Source organism: Rattus norvegicus, chromosome 5, assembly GCF_036323735.1.
Source record: "Rattus norvegicus strain BN/NHsdMcwi chromosome 5, GRCr8, whole genome shotgun sequence".
NCBI lineage: Eukaryota > Metazoa > Chordata > Mammalia > Rodentia > Muridae > Rattus > Rattus norvegicus.
The window spans coordinates 77765796-77783674 of NC_086023.1; the positions used below are offsets into that span (position 1 = coordinate 77765796).

The following is a 17879-nucleotide window of genomic DNA, read 5'->3' on the forward strand; positions in this document are numbered from 1 at the left end:
TCACACTGTCTGATATTCTTTGACTCGGGGAATTATTTTCTTTATGTATACCCTGCAGTTTATAGGAAGAGAAGTTTCTCTGTTGATTCACCATCCCCTGGATGTCACCCATCCCAGTCCTCCCAACCCCACACACCAGTTCGATTTCATCCCAAAGCCTCCTGGACCCAGTGGGAGCATCTCAAGCCTTTTCTTGCATATATTTTCTTTGTTGTTTGTTTAATGGTATTTTCTTCTCCTCTACCATTGTTTAATATCTATGATATGATACACACATATATACATATGTATCTATTAAAGAGTTTTGTAAACACACACACAATTCTTAAATAGAGGTAGAAGGGAAGAAAACAGTAACATTAAACAAACAACAACAAAAAGATACACACAAATCTATACACATATATTTCATATATATAGGAAATGTTTAAAAGCATGAAAGAATTGAGATTAGCGTTGTACTTTCTAGCTACAATTTTTCTTTATTTCATTCAGTTCTCTCTTTACTTCTTTGAGCTTTTCAACCAGTTTTGTCTTAATTTTAATCTGTTGTCATCCATTTTTCTCCCCTCTGAATCTGTTTTTTGTTCTACACAGGGAACTTGGAGCTTGAGCTTGGGTCGTCGGGGGTGGCCGGAGCACCTTCACCCACTGAGCCATCTCACCAGCCCAAAATTATTTGCCTTGAGACAAAAGTGAAAACAGTGGCTGACTGTAGAAACTCAGCAGATCTCAAGTAAATAAAGAATAAATCAGTGATTCGAGTTTTTCACCATTGTTTAAGATGCTTTTGAAAAGTCTAGCCAACATAGTAAGACGCATCAGCACAAAATGCTGCTTTGTTTTGTGACTACTCCGCCTCCTCCCTCCCCTTCTCTATATGATATATATGCATATATAATTAAAGGTATTAATATTATAAATACACACACAATCGAAAGGCTTTGTATCTTAGAGTAATCTGAAATAATAAAAAAAAATCAGAAACTATGAAATTCCAACAGAATGCATGCTAAATAAATAGGCCATCACCTAAGACCACTACCATAACTGAGCACTGAAGTGGGAACGTAGGGTGCGTGTGTAAATACATGTGTGTAAGCATGTTTAAGTAGTACTGATGACACACACATCAAAATTTCAATTATCCCCGGCTAGTGTATTTGGGAGATTTTTATTTACCTCTCCCATGTAGAGTTGTAGCATTTCCATATTTTCTCCATTGCCTCTCCTCTGCGCCTCCCCTGGAGGATATACCATTTGAGTCTCACCTACAAGTCAATGGCTCCTAAGCCTACATTCAAGTTAAGCTCTCCAATGCGCCCTGTGATGGCCTAGTGGCCTGGTGGGTGTCTCTGCAGGCATGCACTACAGGGTCCTCCCAACCCTCTATTTTCATTTCATACACAAATAAGGGCTTTTCCACCCTTGCAATGCCTCCAATATGGTTCCATATCCCTACCTTTCACGATTAACTTCCTGGAGTAATCTAGGATGCCTTTGTCCTGTTCCATCTCTACCGGAGGCCACCAAACCAAGGCTTTCACCCCCGTTACCTGTCTGCCTGTACCCTCCCAGTCTTGCTCCAGGTGCTCATTTAGGCTTCTCTAGAGGAGCGAATTCTTTCAAACCCGTTTTCTGACCTGCCATTAAGGTTATTTTTCTGAAATCTCAATGCAATCATTTTTTTCTAAGATGCCCCCCATCTTTTCCCTTCTTCCAGAGCTTCGGTCCAAGTCCATCTCATAGAAACTTCTAATTCTTCTGCCGTAAAATAAACTCATCTTGGTGATCTTGTTCCCCTTTCACTTATTTTAATCCCATTGAAACAAAACTAACCCAATGCTTGCATGTCTGCAACGCGTGGTGTGACAGATTCGTCTTATATTCTTCTTCTGTTGGTGAGTAGGAGCCAGGCGTGGCGACACATGCCCGTAACCCAGAGTGGAGGCAGTATTATCAAGAGTTTAAAACCAGCCTGGGTTGAATGAAACCCTGTCTCGAGACTAACATGGAAAGTTGCAAATGAACAAATAAATATATGTTATAATTTTTGCTTGGTATATTCTAATGTGCAGGACAAAATAATAAACCAGACCAAAACCTGTCAGAGTGAGTCTTGTTGTGCCCCTCTGAACTGAAGCTGACAAAGAGAATAGATCCATATTGAGCCTCTATAATACAGAGGCACTGTGTGGAGATTTTCCTGATCATGGTATCAGGTGAGAGAGAGAGGGACACTAACTGACTGACACAAATGTCAGAAGCACAAGCGGAGTATTTTCCAGCAACAGGGCTTTCCAGTTACTGTTGTTCCCAACAGTGAATCATATTTAGCATGTCTCATTTATTTGAAGTTCTTACTCAACCTCAATAGACTGAAATTCTAGAAAGGGAAAAATGTTGGCTCGGGGACTCTTAGGACTATTTGTAACAGTCTAGCCAAATAACAGAGGAACCAGAGGGTCGGAGGCGAGCTTCATCTCAGATTTATGCGTCCAGAGTTTATCCACCCACACACATGCCTTAGTTATTAAACAAGGACACACACCAGTTTGAAATGGACCCATGGGGACAGGACGCCACATTGGAAAATGGTGGGCACAGGGGTTGATGAGTAGCAGACATAGTCCAGACTATAAAACAACAGAATGGATTTGCAAGGACCAAACAATTTCCTACTCATGACAACCTCCAGCATCCATTCTTTCCACACAGAGATCTGGAAAATCTGAACGGTACAAATGGGCTTGCCCAAATGCCAACCGTGCTACCAGATACAAGCAAACTGCTAAGTTAACTGTAGATAATGTCAAGTTAAACCCCATTGTTAGTGTTGTGAAAAACCTTAGAAAACAGTCACAATCCAGATGGCAAGATGGCGCGGGGAGTAAAGGGCCTTGCTAACAAGCCTGGCAGCCTGAGTCCAACCCTAACAGGCTTCGTATGGTGGAAGGAGAGAACTTATTCTCACAAGTTGTCTTTTGACCTCCAGACAACACCCACACACATGCTACACACAAAACTGACATATGCGCTCAATAAAAAGTAATATATATATAATTGATATATTAAACATCTACATAATTTTACCAAATAGCATTTAGTGCTTGAAACCACATATAAAGAATTCATTCCTGTGCTTATACCAATCTCAAGTGCTACAAATGTCATTGGCAACTGGCAACATGTTTATAATGTTGCAAGTGAAGTAGGTAAAGAGCAGAAGGACGCTGGATGTGACAAACGGAATTATCATAAAACCAATGGCCAAAATAACACTTGGAGCACCCTCATTAAGTTCAAGAAGGAGACGAAAATTCCCTCATTTATTGGAAGGTAGGAATGCTAATACGATGCAAGAAGCAGAGGTAAATTTAGCAATAAAAATAATTATGTTTCAGGTGGAAGGAAATCAAGATAAAGAAATAGTGGGAGAAGCTGAGAGAATGTATACATAAGTATTTTAATTATAAAATGTTATAGTAACAAATGACAATGAGTAGATTTAAAAATTCCACTGTGGGCTGGAGATGCAGCTCAGGGTTGGGGGTGCAGCTCAGGGCTGACCCACAGCTCAGCAGTACGAGTATGTGCCAGGCACTGGGTTCCATCCCTGGCACCACAGACACACAAAAGATATTCTTTGAAAGGTTCAGTCATGATTGTGTCTACAGCATAACACATGCTTGACACCTGCTATTTAGGAGAGGATCGTCTTGTAGAAGGAAAACGTCATTATCCAACTTCAGAAATAAAAATAAGGAAGTATTTTTTCCTGTGTATTACGTGTAAGTGTTGATGAATTCCCACGTACACAATACAGATAAGAGTCAAAAGAAAATGACAGACACAGTGCTGTCTGCTTTTCGAAGTTAAGCACACCATTTTCTTCTTTAGTATTACATTTACCTCTCATCAGTGTCATACGTGAATACAGTACAATCTGATCACCCTCACTTTTAAGGTTAAACAGTTTCAAAGGATGCCTCAGTCATACTTGGTGGTCCACAAAGGCTGGATATCTCCTTAGCTGCCTTAAATGAAGTGGGAGGTTTACTGGGAGCCTACACAGCTTTTCCAACCCAAGGCCAGGAGGAAAAGCTGCACCCCACAAAGACTGGAAGAAGAAACAAGAGACTTCAATCTTCCACCCCAGGACAACAGAGCAGGTGGTCTCTACCTCTCCTCATGTCTTGGGTCACTTTCCTTACAGTGGTGGATTCCTACATCCTATGTACCGACGCCATTATGTAATTACTGGTAAAACCAAACTAAGGCAAACACAAATTTATTCTCCCTAGGCTCTTCGGACCCCAGTCCAAATTGTTAGGAAAAAAATTACAAGGAGCCATCTCAACCTCTGAGAGACTGACAAAGCCAGAGAAAGGCAACCTCGGTGGGTGGTCAGGACACGAGGTGGGTGGGTAATTGTCAGTGAAAGGTGCTGTTGACTGACGTGCTAAAAACAGAGGTCCTCAAAGAAAGAAATAAGTTAATGGTATACTTAGAGGTTTCCAGTAGAGAAAATGATTCAAAAATTTATCAGGTCAACTCTCCAAACAAATACCAGATACTGGGCAACATGATGTGGAAGTTGGGGAAACTCAATTGTAAAAATGTTTTTTAGAAAGTATCAAAATACTATTCATGATCTAAAGCCACTTAAGAAAGGAATGATATATTTTCATGATATATTTTAACGATCAGGAAGGAAGGCACCAGCAGGTGTTTAGGATGTAAGAAAAAGTTCGGGAAACCTAATTGTTCAATTGAAAGTCCTTAGGTTTCCACAGCGCTGATCTGCAACACTTCAGAAAGCCAGAGAGACTTCAAGCCAGATCTATTAAGAAATGAAAGACTCACAGGGGTAAGGGCTGAGGGCAGACTTTTAAGTTCATGAACTTATGATGTATTGTATTTATTATAGTTACGTAAATTTATTTTTAAAAACACATTTAATTTGTGACATTTATTAGCATTCCAAGTAAATGATAGTTACAAGTTTGTTGTACTTTTCTTTTCATTCTTTTTTTGGTACAAATAATCACATTAATTAAACATGGGGCAAAGTGCTCTGTTTATATCTTTAAAAAGCACAAGCTAGGCCCCACATGATTTAGGGTTGAATTTTATTCACAGATTGCATGCAGCATCACAAGTGCAGAACCTTAAATTCGAGAGTCTAACACCCAAAATGCTACAAAATAGGGATGTTTTAGCTCCATTCTGATGTCATGTGTGGAATATTCCAACAATGACCTTTCTCTCCACAGGAGAAATCATAGCACTATTCTATAAAATGACGGATAGGTTATGTGTTCATGAAAGGTAGATAAGTTTCATGCTTAGAATTAAGTCCCATCTCCAGATACCAGATGATAAATATGCAAATATTACAAAATTAAAAATGAATTCTGAAATCCCAAATATTTCTGCTCCTACTCAAATGGTGTCTTATTTAAATTGTTGGTCGGGGGCTGCTGTGTCATTTATCCCTGTCATGGTTCCATGGTGTGGACTTTTAAATTGCTTTGAGTATAGTGTTGTCTCTAGGGAATTAAATCGTCTGTACAGTTTACTTACGTGCATGCCTTTAGAAAACTGAGTGTTCTTGAAAAATGCATTAAAGGCTTGGGAAGATAGCTTAGTGGGTATGAATTAGAGCATGAGGTCAGAGCCCCGGAACCCACAAACATATTGGGCTCAGTAGCCCATAGGCCTGGAATCCCAGTGCTTCTGTGGGGCAGGAGGCAGAAACATGACATTCTCCCGAAGCTGGATGGAGATGAGATTCCATCTCAAAAAAGTGGAAGGGAAGGACCAACGTCTGAAGTTGTCCTCTGACCTCTACAAGCATACTGTAGCTCATATATGGACACAGGCATGCACACACATAGTTCTGCAATCACACACACACACACACACACACACACACACACACACACCCCAACATGTTCAGGCATACTAGTGCAAACACATACATGCATGAAAACACACACACACACATACTAACATGTACAGGCATACTAGTGCAAACACATACACACATGCGAACACACACACATACACACACCTTTTTTTTTAAGTGAGTAAGATTTATAAACAGCCCTAGTTTGATACCTACAGTATTTTAAAAGATACTTTAGGGGGTAGGGGTGAAGGTGAACTTTGAAGTTCTCAAATCAGGATAAATGGAATTTAGTTAAAAGACCAATAAAATTCATGTTCTAAATCCTGGGCTGCATGATTGACAGTTATACTTGAGGTGTCTACTACCAAAAATGTTGATTTCTTTTGCTTGGATCACATTTTTATTTTAATAAAGAATATGACTTGGTGCTGATCTTACATTAGGTAAACCTAAGAATTCATAAATCTATACAAATAAGGCTGACTAGAGCACATATTTTGTTACTAGATATGATCCCATAACATCTGCACGGCGTGGTCTCTGCAGTGATTGGCCTGGGATGTGGGAGATGGGTGCTGATGCAGCTACAGCACATGAAAATGCACATAAGAAACCATTGTCTGGACTGCAGGGGGCAGGATCAGTGAGGACAATGAGGGCCAGCAGGGATTACCAGGTATCTCCATTAATTAAAATGGCGGCCTCCAATGCTCATAGGCCTTGGTAGTGTGTGTGCTCTACTACACCACTCTCACCCTTCTACCCAGCTGCCCTCTCCAGAAAGACTTTACAGCCAACATCACCATCAAGCACGCACGGTTACATCTTGCATGCACTAGACCTTCATTAGAAGATGTAACAACAGAGGTAGCTTTGCACAGGGCTGAAGAGTTAAGACTTGGATGTAAATTCCAGTTTGCCCATGCACCCACTGTATGACTTTGGTCTTACCCACTTCCTCTGTGTCCCCTGGACTTTGGAGATCATGACAATTATATCAGCTAATTGAGGTTTGCTCTCGTAGGGTTTCATGACTTCACATAGGAAAAATGCTGTCAGGGGTGTGTGGTAACTACCTGTCACTCAGCACTGTTTGCAGCGACTTAATTCTACTGTGTTGCTAGAACAGTCCTGTCAGCTCATAAGTCAGTTACTGTAAAGCCAACATTTCTATTAGGAACCGAGTGCTTGCGGAAGTTGGCAGAGTAGCTCCAGAGATTTTGAAAAAGCGTGATTCTCTGACAAATAACTGCTTGTTGCCACAAGAGACAAGAAGGGTTTGATATTGCTCTGGCTATGGAATGGAAAAAAAATGGCTCCCAGACCCTATACTAATGAGGACTCTAGAGGTGACAAAAAGTAGTATTGATAGTGACATGTAACCCAGAGCTTAGAACATGCAGATTCCCTTTGAACTCACCACACAGCCTTCTCTCCATAGGAGCTGAGATAAGGTTCCCTAACCATGTTTTAGGGAGAAAGCTGCAGGAATCCATGCCTGTGTGCCATTATTCTCAATGCTTCCTCTTGCTCCAGGAGGAAGAAAATGATCTGTAGGGTGAACTGGTTCCAATTCGCTGGTCATTTAAAAAGAGGAGCATCCACTGACCATTCCCTGAGAATCCCAACTGTCAGGGAAGCACCAAGGTACCCTTTATTGCACTGACATTAAGCACATTGAAACTGTGACTATTTGAGTACTCTAGGTCCTAAGGAGATATAAAGTAAGCCAATGAGTGCTATGGATGAGTCATGTATTAACTGCTCAGGATTCTTGATTCCTTGGTTTCCCCGTATTAGTTGTGATTATTGACAACGATTATCAACTTGACAAGCTCTAGAATCATCCAGCAGACAATCTACTGTGCTGGTCTGAATAAAAATGAATCCCACAGGCTCATCTATTTGTATACTTGGTTCCCCATTGGTAGAATTGTTTGGGAAGGATTAGGAGGTGTGGTCTTGGAGGAGGTGTGTCATTGGAAGCACCATTCCCCAAGCTTGGTCCCTAGCCTGAGCATGAAGGGTACTAACACTGTTAGCTCCCTGCTTTCTGACTGCAAATGCAATGTGACAGCTGCCTCATGTCCCTACTTCTGTAACCTCCCCCACCTCAATGGCCTATGCCCTTGGGCTGCGAGCCAGCATAAATCTTGTCCAAAGTTGTTTTTGTCAGCAACAGGAGAATCAGCTGAAACATTATTTCTCCCACATGTGGGGAGAATGTCAAATGAAGTACTTTTAAAATTCCTGAAAAGAAATACACTGTTGATATGAGGGCCACTTTTGTTGCATAAATACTCACTTGAGTTCTTTGACTGTAAGAGAAAGGGGATTTTGAAACAGAAAGAGTGAAAGGAGACAAGGGGGAAAACCAGTGACTCTTTCTGTATTTGTGTGATGTCAGAGGCTAGCCCATGGTGAGCTCTCTGGATCACTTTCCACTCTTCTCCCACCATCCGTAGCACATATAACGTTAGTCACTGGGGTTCAGCTTAGATGCCAGAGCAACGCTTGCATACAGATGTTTTGCAAGGCTCACCTCCCACGTAAAGCCATGCATCTTTGCTTTTGTAGTGCTGGGGATTGAACCCTGGGCCTCAAATCTGCAAGGCATCTGCTGTACCGCTGAGCTATAGCCCCGGTCTAGTTCCACCAAGTCGCCTTCCTCTCTGCACCTCTTGCTCCTTCCCAGACTTCTCATACCAGCATCTCTTTTGCTTGAGGCTTTTCTGATTGCCTGGAGACCACTCTGCCTGCACGTAGAGGATGTGTGAGTGACAGAGAATTGACCACTGTAGCAACCCTTAACTGTGCCTGACATGAGGGGGTTTTAAAAGACCTGAGATCCCCTACTGTCCGCTGTGATACTCGAGGCTTGAATGGACACTAGCTCCCAGTGTTCCATTGGAATTAAACACCAACTACCACTCATGTTGTCTTTGGCATCCGTCCTCTCCTTGTCTCTCTTCCTTCCTCTCCCTCCCATAGTTGCTTGGATCCCCTCCCAGATCAGCTACCTCTTACATTCAGATGCTCTTCCTGGCTTATATTTCTGCCTAAATTTAAGCCAAGACATTGGCTGTATTTCTAGTCACTTCTTCAGTGCATAGGCTGAGAGTCAATTCAGTGCCTCTGTCCAACTCATTTAACAACTGGCGCATAGAGTACGGGGCTTCCCTCTGCCCAGCTGGAACGAGGGAACACAGAACACACAAGCTAGGGGAGATCTGTTATTCTATAAGAACACTGCTCTCTGCCCAAATCCAAGACCTCCATTCCGGCTCTGTTTCTCTGTTTTCCTCTTGGACAGAGGAAGGTGCCTCTGGAGAGGGAAGGGTGTGATTGACTTTGCAGGGGTGGATCTGCACAGGACCCATGAACTCCGAGGAACATATTCTTCTCAGCTGTTAGTGCTTCTCATTAACATGTGGAATGCACAATGCTCCTTACTGCGAGCCATGGGTCTTGGCACCGAATCTAGGGCGGCAGAAAAAGAAAATCTCATGTAATGTCCTTTGCAGCTTACTTGCAATGTGAGGTTTTACTAATTAGATTGGGCTGTGTACAAACAGCATTAACGCTGGTATCATCAAGGCCAGAAAATTCCAACAGCAACTTCCCGAAACTATCACTTTTGAAGCAACACTCCAAAGCCAAGCACGCATAGTTTGAGAGGAAATGTAACTAAAATTAAAAGAGCCTGGCTAGGAAAAAGGGCTGCAGGGAAAATATAAGCAGAAACAAGCAAGCGAAAGGTTTTATTTTTCTCAATTTCAGGTTCTGCTGGGAAGATGAGTCTATACAATAGGACTAATAAGTACAGTTTTCTTCTGCAAATAGGATGGCCCAGAATAAGGAGGAAAGAGTGAGCCACCATGAGATGCCCTGAGAAAGCAACATGCATCTTGGCTGACAACGAGAAGCCAAGAGCCTGCCTTTTGTGGACCAGAATAGAGCTTGGGAGCTAGGGAAGGTGAATCAACCAAGACAATGGATCCTTTGATCCAATTGCTTTTTACATGAAACAGCATTAAACATTGGAAAACATTGCCCACCCCTGAAAAATATTCTCTGATGCTCATTATTAGCAGGAATGAGAGACCCTGACAGACTGTCAGTCATTGACCTATCCACGTATGACAAACCAAGGAGGACTACATTTTCCCCAACCTCTCAGAAAGGGAATGGAGTCAATTACGTCTACCATCTGCAGCCTCAACCCTTGCTTGGTCTTACATCTTGACTATCGGTTCTACTGTTCTGAGAGGTGTCCAGGCTCCAAAAGACCACTGCCACTGGTTTGCAGGTTCTTATGTGTACCTGCAGGATCTGGTGTGGATTTGGAGGGAGTACAGAATAGCCGGACTGAGCAGGAGGGCACTGAGGGTGACTCCTGCCTCAACCACAGGGTTGTTGCAAACCCTGAAAGACTCAATGCTATATAGCCCTGGGCACTTGACAAAACAAAACTGGAATTCTATCATTTCAACTTCTAGTCAATAAACTTTGATGTCCTCTTGGTTTTGAAAGTAGAGCTGTATTGTAGGACAGGATGCTGTGTTCTTATGAAGATTATGGAGGGGGAAAGCCGATATTTAAAAAGAATTTTGGGAACTGGAGAGATGGTTCAGTAGTTAGGAGCACTTGTTGCTTTTGAGGGGGCCCTGAATTTTCTTCTCTGTACCCACAGAGTGCATATACACACATGCATGCATAGGCAAACATTCACACAAATAAAACAAATCTTAATGAGATTAAAAGCATTTTATGATTGAGAGAAATCATACTAGAATGTACTTCTCAAAGTCCCAAAGGTTTTATCCCCTTCAGTCACTTTTACTCACATACAAGATTACTACATAAATTATATATGTTCACTACAACTACATTTACAAAAGGAGAAATATATATTAAAATTGGTAAAAATATTCTGTGTAGATAAATACTGGTCATATTCTAGGTGTTTGTGTGTGTTTGTTTAAGGCAGAGTCTTATGTAGCTCAGGCTGGCCTCAAACTTGCTCCTAAGACAAAGCTGACCTTGAACTCCAGATCTTTCTGACTCCCCTTCCCAACTGCTAGTATTAGAGACATATGGCATGACATCCAGGTAATGACAAACATTAACTGCCAATGAAATTGCCAACGAAATTGTATGAGGGAGTTTTTGATACTGCACCCATACTCGAGAGTTTTATTCGATTTAGGGCAGTGTCTGGACAGTTTTTCTAGCGTGATTTCATTGACTCTGACAGGCATCAGATATGTCAGCACCTAGTTTGCTCTTCCTTCTCATCAAAAAAGCTCCCTGAAACTAAGGGCAGGGCATAAGCTCAAGTCTCACTCAATGAGACCTACAGGAAAAGAATATGCGTACTATGACAAGAGTCCTCTTAAATGGAGTGTGACTGCCTTTATCTTTTTCTTCTGGCTGAGGTCCTGGGGTGACTTCCTGATAGTAGATAGAAACATGCAAAGGAGAGGAAGGAAAAAAAGAAGAGGACATAGGAGGAGATGGGGAGAAAGGGCAGGAGGAGGAAAAGGGAAGGGAGATAACTACAAAACCCAACATATTAAAGACACGGATAGACATGTGCACAGGTGATGGCAAGACAGGGAGGTGCCCACATCTCAGGGCGTGTGCAGGCTACAGAGCTCATTACTCTAGCCCTAGACTTTTTGGTGTATGCAGGGGAGGTAGCTAGAGACTGTGTGCCTACACCCATGTCCAGCCTTTCCAATCAAGGGTGCTGATCACAGGCATCCTCACACATGTTCTCAAGAAGGTGCACAATTAAAAGCACTCAACTATGATCCTTCTTGTTTAGGCAATCAAAAATGTGCTTATGTTAGTAATACAAGTTCTTCATAGTAAGGCTTCGTATGAGGTGAGGCTGGAGAGATGGCTCAGTGGTTAAGGAAGCACATGCTTTTGCAGAGGACCCAAGTTCAGTTCTCAGCACCCATGTTGGCAGCTCACAAACACTTAGAATTCCAGCTCCAGTGGATCCAACACCCTCTTCTGGCCTGTCTTCATATAGACAAAGCCACATGCACACATGTATGATTGAAAATAAATATTTTTAAAGGAGAAATAAAGTGTCTAATTTGTAAGAGGTAAGAGTGTTTTTATGTGTTTATTTGTACATCTGTGTATAGCATATGAAGACCAAGACCCAGCAGTTCAAGTGCCACCATTCTGCAGACTCATGGGAAGCCTGATGAATTATTTCATTTCCAACTAATAGTGTCAGTTTCATATCTGAACCCAAGCTTGATGACTTACCATTTGCACACAAAGTTGGCAGTGAAATGCCCGTGTCTGATTTATATACAAAAAAAACCAGGGTCAGAGCTTCACTAGCACCATGTCCTAGTGTGGGTTCTCTTTTGTCACTTTTATCTAAATATTATATTTTATACCTGCATATGCCTATCCAGGGCTTGTGAAGGCTATAAGAAAGGTTCCGTGCGGACAAGGACTGCGTCCAGCTGACCTCTGTCCCTTCTCATAACTCAACCAAGACAAGGAAAGAAAAATACAGTCAAGGCAAAGTTCAGTTAAAAGAAACATTTGAGAAGCCTCGGCTTGCTAGTCACAGATGGTTCCAAAGAGAATAAATATGACAGGAGCCTTGCTTTGGCAGCCCTGCTTTCCAAGACAATACATGGTATTTGGAAGGGGGGAGCCGGCAAAAGAGGAGGTCTTGAGGAAGCACAGTGCCCTTGACTCATTCCCCACTTCACGTATGGACCAACATTGTCAGAAACTCAGGGCAAGCCTGGGCAAGCCAAACAGAAGAGCTGGATCAGGCATGGCTTCCCAGTGCAGCTGGGATCCCCTGTGGCAAGGCAGGCAATGAGTGGCATTAACAATAAGCCCAGCTATGATGGTCTGATGAGTACTGGGGGTGGAAGCCAGGCCAGAGTATGCCCAAAAGTGAATTCTGCCCGGTTCAAATATTTCAATAAAGAGGGAGCATCCCCTGTCTCTGCTTCATTCCTTAAAGGGTAGAGTCTTTAGGGTTCCAGACAGTTCACAAGAAAAGGAAAAGAAAACTAGATTCAGTAGATTGATAAAATGATAGGTGCCATCTAATTGGCAGCTGAGGGGTTGGATTAAGATTTGAAGTATGTTTGCCATCCAGGAAGAAAAAGAACCGTGCCAAAATTTTTTAAAAAAGTAATAGTCCCCAAATGTTCAAATGTGTATTCAAAAGGGGACAGCTATAGAACTGGACAGCGTGCCTGAGACCATGCTCAGCCTTGCTAATAGAGAGGAATACATTTCCTCACACACAAAATCGGGGAGTATCTAAATACTGGCTTGGGTTGACCAGTCTGCATCCTAGTGCCTACATGGACACCACACTGGGGTGCAAGCTGGTGCCATTTTCTGCACAGCACAGTGGCACACACATGCTCAAATGCAATGATGCCCCTTCAAAAGTTTACACTTGGGGTTGGGGATTTAGCTCAGTGGTAGAGCACTTGCCTAGCAAGCAGAAGGCCCTGGGTTCGGTCCCCAGCTCCGAAAAAAAGAAAAAAGAAAAAAAAAGTTTACACTGATAAGTTGATCAAAGATGCTGACAAATATATCCTACGCCGTTTGTAACAGCCTCCATATACAATAATAGTTCATCACAAGAGGAAATGAGGGTACAATCTACAGTGGGAAATTATGCGGCTGTAAGAAAACCTGGTAAAGTAGAAAGGAATTTCCCATTATAAATAGTGGGATGAAAAACAAGGGACGTAGAAACCTACATAGAGTGAACAGCTCCTTCACTTTCAGGTACGCATACTATTTATGTATTATGCATGGGCACAAATATGCTTGTGTTATGCATTCACATACCACAGTATGTTTAGAGGAAACTTTAAAATTGTTTCATTTTCTATACATTATCAGTAAAGTAAAATATATGAAGAGGGAAAAGAATGAGTCTAAGAGACACATAATATCCATTAAGAATCTGATTGCTAAGTGTGGTGGCCCTTGCCTGTAGTTTTAGCTGCATGAGAAGTTGGGATGGGAGCCCCCCTGTTTCCAGGGTTCAAGGATGACCTGTCAGCACTGTAAGATTCTGTCCTACATATATGTACAGGTGGCAGCCCTAGCTGGACTTTGTGGAGGATAAAGAAAAATAAAGAGAGGAGGTGAGGTAGGGGATGGGAGACGGATGGAGGTTCAGGGCGGGGCTGAGGAAGAGGCGAGGGGAAGATAGGACCAAGATACAGCCTACGCATACATCAAGAGGAAATACAGATACAAAAGTGATGATTTTGATACCTCAAGAATAATTTAAAATAAAATTTAAAAGAGGAATTGGGCCTCTTGGTCCAGGCTTGTAACACCAGCCACTCAGGAAGCTGAGGTGAGAAGATCATAGCACAGGATTAGCCTGGGTAACCTAATGAGACCTTGCCTCGTAACAGTAAAAAGTTCAAAGGAATAATAAAAAGTTAAAAAAAAACGGGGAGAAACCTTGGGCTACAGCTCAGTGATAGAGCACTTACACAGCGTTTGTGAGAGCCTGGGTTTGATCCTCAATACCACAAAAGATAGATTCATAGATAAAAAAATTTGTAAATAATTAGGTCTACATTTTAAAAAGTATTACTATTGGTTGATAGAAAAAGTCTGGATGGACATAACACCATCATAAAAATGCAATAACTCCCAATTACTTCAATGTTTTCTATATTGAAATCAAAATCCCTATGAGCTTCATTGGAACTATCTGAAAATAAATTAAAAATTCACATTACATAACACCTAGGAAAGACAAGACAACCCCAAAAGGAGATTCTTTTTCACTATCTCACACTTACATATATTGTAGTTATAATAACTAAGTCCTCTTTGTGAACTTTAGGATTTAGATGAGACAGAAGACCAGGAGGGGGCCAAGTACCCATTCATATTCACAGGGTTAAAGACGTATTCAACTAAACTGAGAAAGAGTTAATGACTAGTGAGCAAATCAGTGAGCTCGGACAATTAACAAACACTGAGACATCTTTGTATGGGGCCCCCTAGGCAAGTTCCAGATTAAGTAAATGTTAAGTGGAAGGCATTTGGGCAGTAAGATACTCATTCAAAAAAATAAGCAAATATAAGAACTTTAATTTTTTTCTTAAAGATTTATTTTATGTGTCTGAGTGCTTTGTCTGTTTGTCTATATATGCACCAGGTGCATGCCCAGGGAGGTGAGAGGAGGGGGCTGGATCCTCTGACACTGGGGTTAAGGATGGCTGTGAGCCACCAAGTGGCCGCTAAGGTAAGTCCTTTTAACTGCTGGGCCCTCACTCCACCGCCATCCAACTCTGGGTCTTAGAAACAAAATTTGATAGATTTGAGCAAATAAAGGTTTAAACTATTCATTCAATAAGAGTGTAATAAACAAGTAAAATACAAAAAACCTGGAAATTTTATTCACTGCATGTGCAAAAAGGGTCACTGGCCTTAATACAAAAAAGTTTATGCAAAATTTTTGCAGGAATAAATAAATTTGCCTGTAATGGCAAAATGGGCAAAAACCATGACCAGGCTGGAAAGAAAAAGAGACAGATACCCAGTAATACACCGGCTAATGCTATATGTAAGATTGTAAAACTTGAACTTGCTAAAATAATTCCTCTAGTTATCAAGTTAGCAATGATGCCTTTTTAAAAAAAAAAAGTCATGTATTCACATGCATATGACAGGAGAATGTAAATTTATACAACTCTCCAGAGGAGATGTCAATGTGAACCAAGAAGTTTAAAATGTTTATATATTTTACTAAACAAGGAATTTAGAAGCAATCAAAGAGGGGTTCCTAAACTCCCTATTGAAAAGGCGTGAATGCATGCTCCCCACACATCAGTTCCCAGCACTCAGTTGTCCTAAGGCTGGAGATGTGGCTCGGTGGTTAGGAGCGCTGGCTCCTCAGGTAGAGTACTTGAATTCTGCTGCCAGCACCCAGATGGCAGCTCACAACGGCCTGCAACTGCAGTTCCAGGGGACCCAGTGCTGTCTGCCACAGGATACTATGAATTTATTACATTTGAATCATATACAACAGCTGAAGAATGCAGGCTGCAAAGCTGTAATGTTAGCAAGTTTGTTGAAATGATACCTGATTAACATACTGGACAACATCCAACTGTATATCCGCTGGAATTTTAAGGATAAAGAGATTATTCAGGTTCCCCACTCTCTTTCGTTCCATTTATTCTACAAACATTGACTTGATTGCCTTAAATATTTCTCAGTGTTCCAAATTATGATCAACTGTGTATTACTTGGGAGTTAGGGAAAAAAGACCCATTTTTATTAAAGTCTAGCATGTGACTTCTGTCAGATGCTAAACATTTAGGAAGACCTAGAGCATAACGTCTTGGTGGCCAATGGCTGTCATCCCAGCGCTTGGGAGACAGGCAGAGAAACCCTCTGCTATGTTGCAAGTTGGAGACCAGTCTAGGAAACAGGACAGAACCTATCACAAACATAATAACCAATTTAAGTCTGAAAGCAAAGTTACGGAGTCTGTCACGAAAAAGAATCAGGGCTGTCCTCAGCTCTCTACGTGTCCCATCTTCACAAATATTTGTGAACCATACCTGTTACAGCTTACATATACAGTTTCCTCACAAGCTCAAAGGGACCCTTTAAGAAACGTGACACATCACTAAGCATTGACCCATTTCAGTCTGGACCTTCACAAGAACAGCAGGAGAATGTTCGCGTTTGGGGACGCTCATCTTGGGCACCTTAAGCCTTGCTGGAGCTGAACTGGGCTAGAGAAGAGGCTGGCATTGGTGGGCGGAAGGGGTCCTGGGACGTAGGCCTGGGGGTAGGGGAGTCTTACCGCAGCTTGCTGGAAGGCGCCCATGGTGTAGGTGCCACCACCGCGGTAGGTGATGGCCGGAATCTCACGGCTGAGCAGCGCGCACTTGTGCTGGTGCGCGCGGCTGGTGGAAATGTAATCCACGCGCGCCACCACGTTGTTCTTGGACGAGAAGGTGACGATAGCCACGCGCGTGGCCGTGGACACCACGGGAAAGTCGGACAGCAGCTTGCGCACGAATTTGAGTTCGTTGAGGAAGTTGGTTTGGCCCACGCTGGAGGACTCGTCCACCAGGAAGACGAGCTCCAGGCGGTCGCTGAGCTCCCGCAGGCGCCGCACGCGGCTCCGGAACGTTCGGCCCAGACGCTCCACTTTGCTCCCCACTGCCTCCTCCTCACCGGACCGGGGAGGCACGGCCAGTCTTCCCAGAGCCCCCGGCGAGGCCTCGGGGAACAGGCGGAAGCTGAAGTTGAGCGACGGGGCCATGGGCTGGAAGTTGGTCCAGCCGGACACCAGTGCCAGAGCCCAGCAACAAAAGGCCAGACGCGTCCACATCGCGCTGGGGACCGAGCGGTGGCCCGGGGGAGTGCAAGGCGACAGTCCCCCGAGAGCGCAGAGAGGCGCCAGGGGTCCTGGACCGAGAGGAGGGGGACCCTGGGTAGCAGCCGCGAACCTCAGCGTTCTTGCATGTGACACTGGGGACACGATCCAGACTCCTCTGGCAGCTCTGGGACTCGGGAGGGACTGGAGGGATCTGCTTCTCTGGCTCTCCGCTATTTGGTCTCTCTCCTCCTCCTTCTCTCTCCAGAAGACTATAAAATGTTTGAAGGAAGGGGGCAGTGAAGCCAGAGTCGCTTCCCTCCTTCTGTCTGTCCTCTCCTTCCTTTTCCCTCTCCTCTCCCTATCTCTCTCCTCCCCCTCTCTCTCTTGCCCGGGGATCCAGCTAAAGACTCTTGTAGATTCCATGACACCAGAACCCCTCGCCTGTCATGCTGTCAACATTCCCTCACAAGAGCACTGATTGATCCCATATGTCTGGCAAGGAGCTACGGAGGAATTCGCTGGAGATGGACCCGGATACCAAGAGTGCCACAGTAATTGGAAACACTGTAGAGGAAAACACGCGCG

The 17879-nt window shown here is 43.0% G+C and overlaps 1 protein-coding gene across 1 annotated transcript in view; it reads right to left on the minus strand.

The window, feature by feature from the left end:
- The window catches only part of Svep1 (sushi, von Willebrand factor type A, EGF and pentraxin domain containing 1), a 176770-nt gene extending 159273 nt beyond the window's left edge, over nucleotides 1–17497 (minus strand). The window contains exon 1 of the mRNA NM_001419684.1: nucleotides 16773–17497. Within this exon, the coding sequence (NP_001406613.1) occupies nucleotides 16773–17306 (534 nt within the window). The 5' untranslated portion in view covers nucleotides 17307–17497. The remainder of the gene's footprint in view (nucleotides 1–16772) is intronic.
- Nucleotides 17498–17879: the final 382 nt, after the last annotated feature.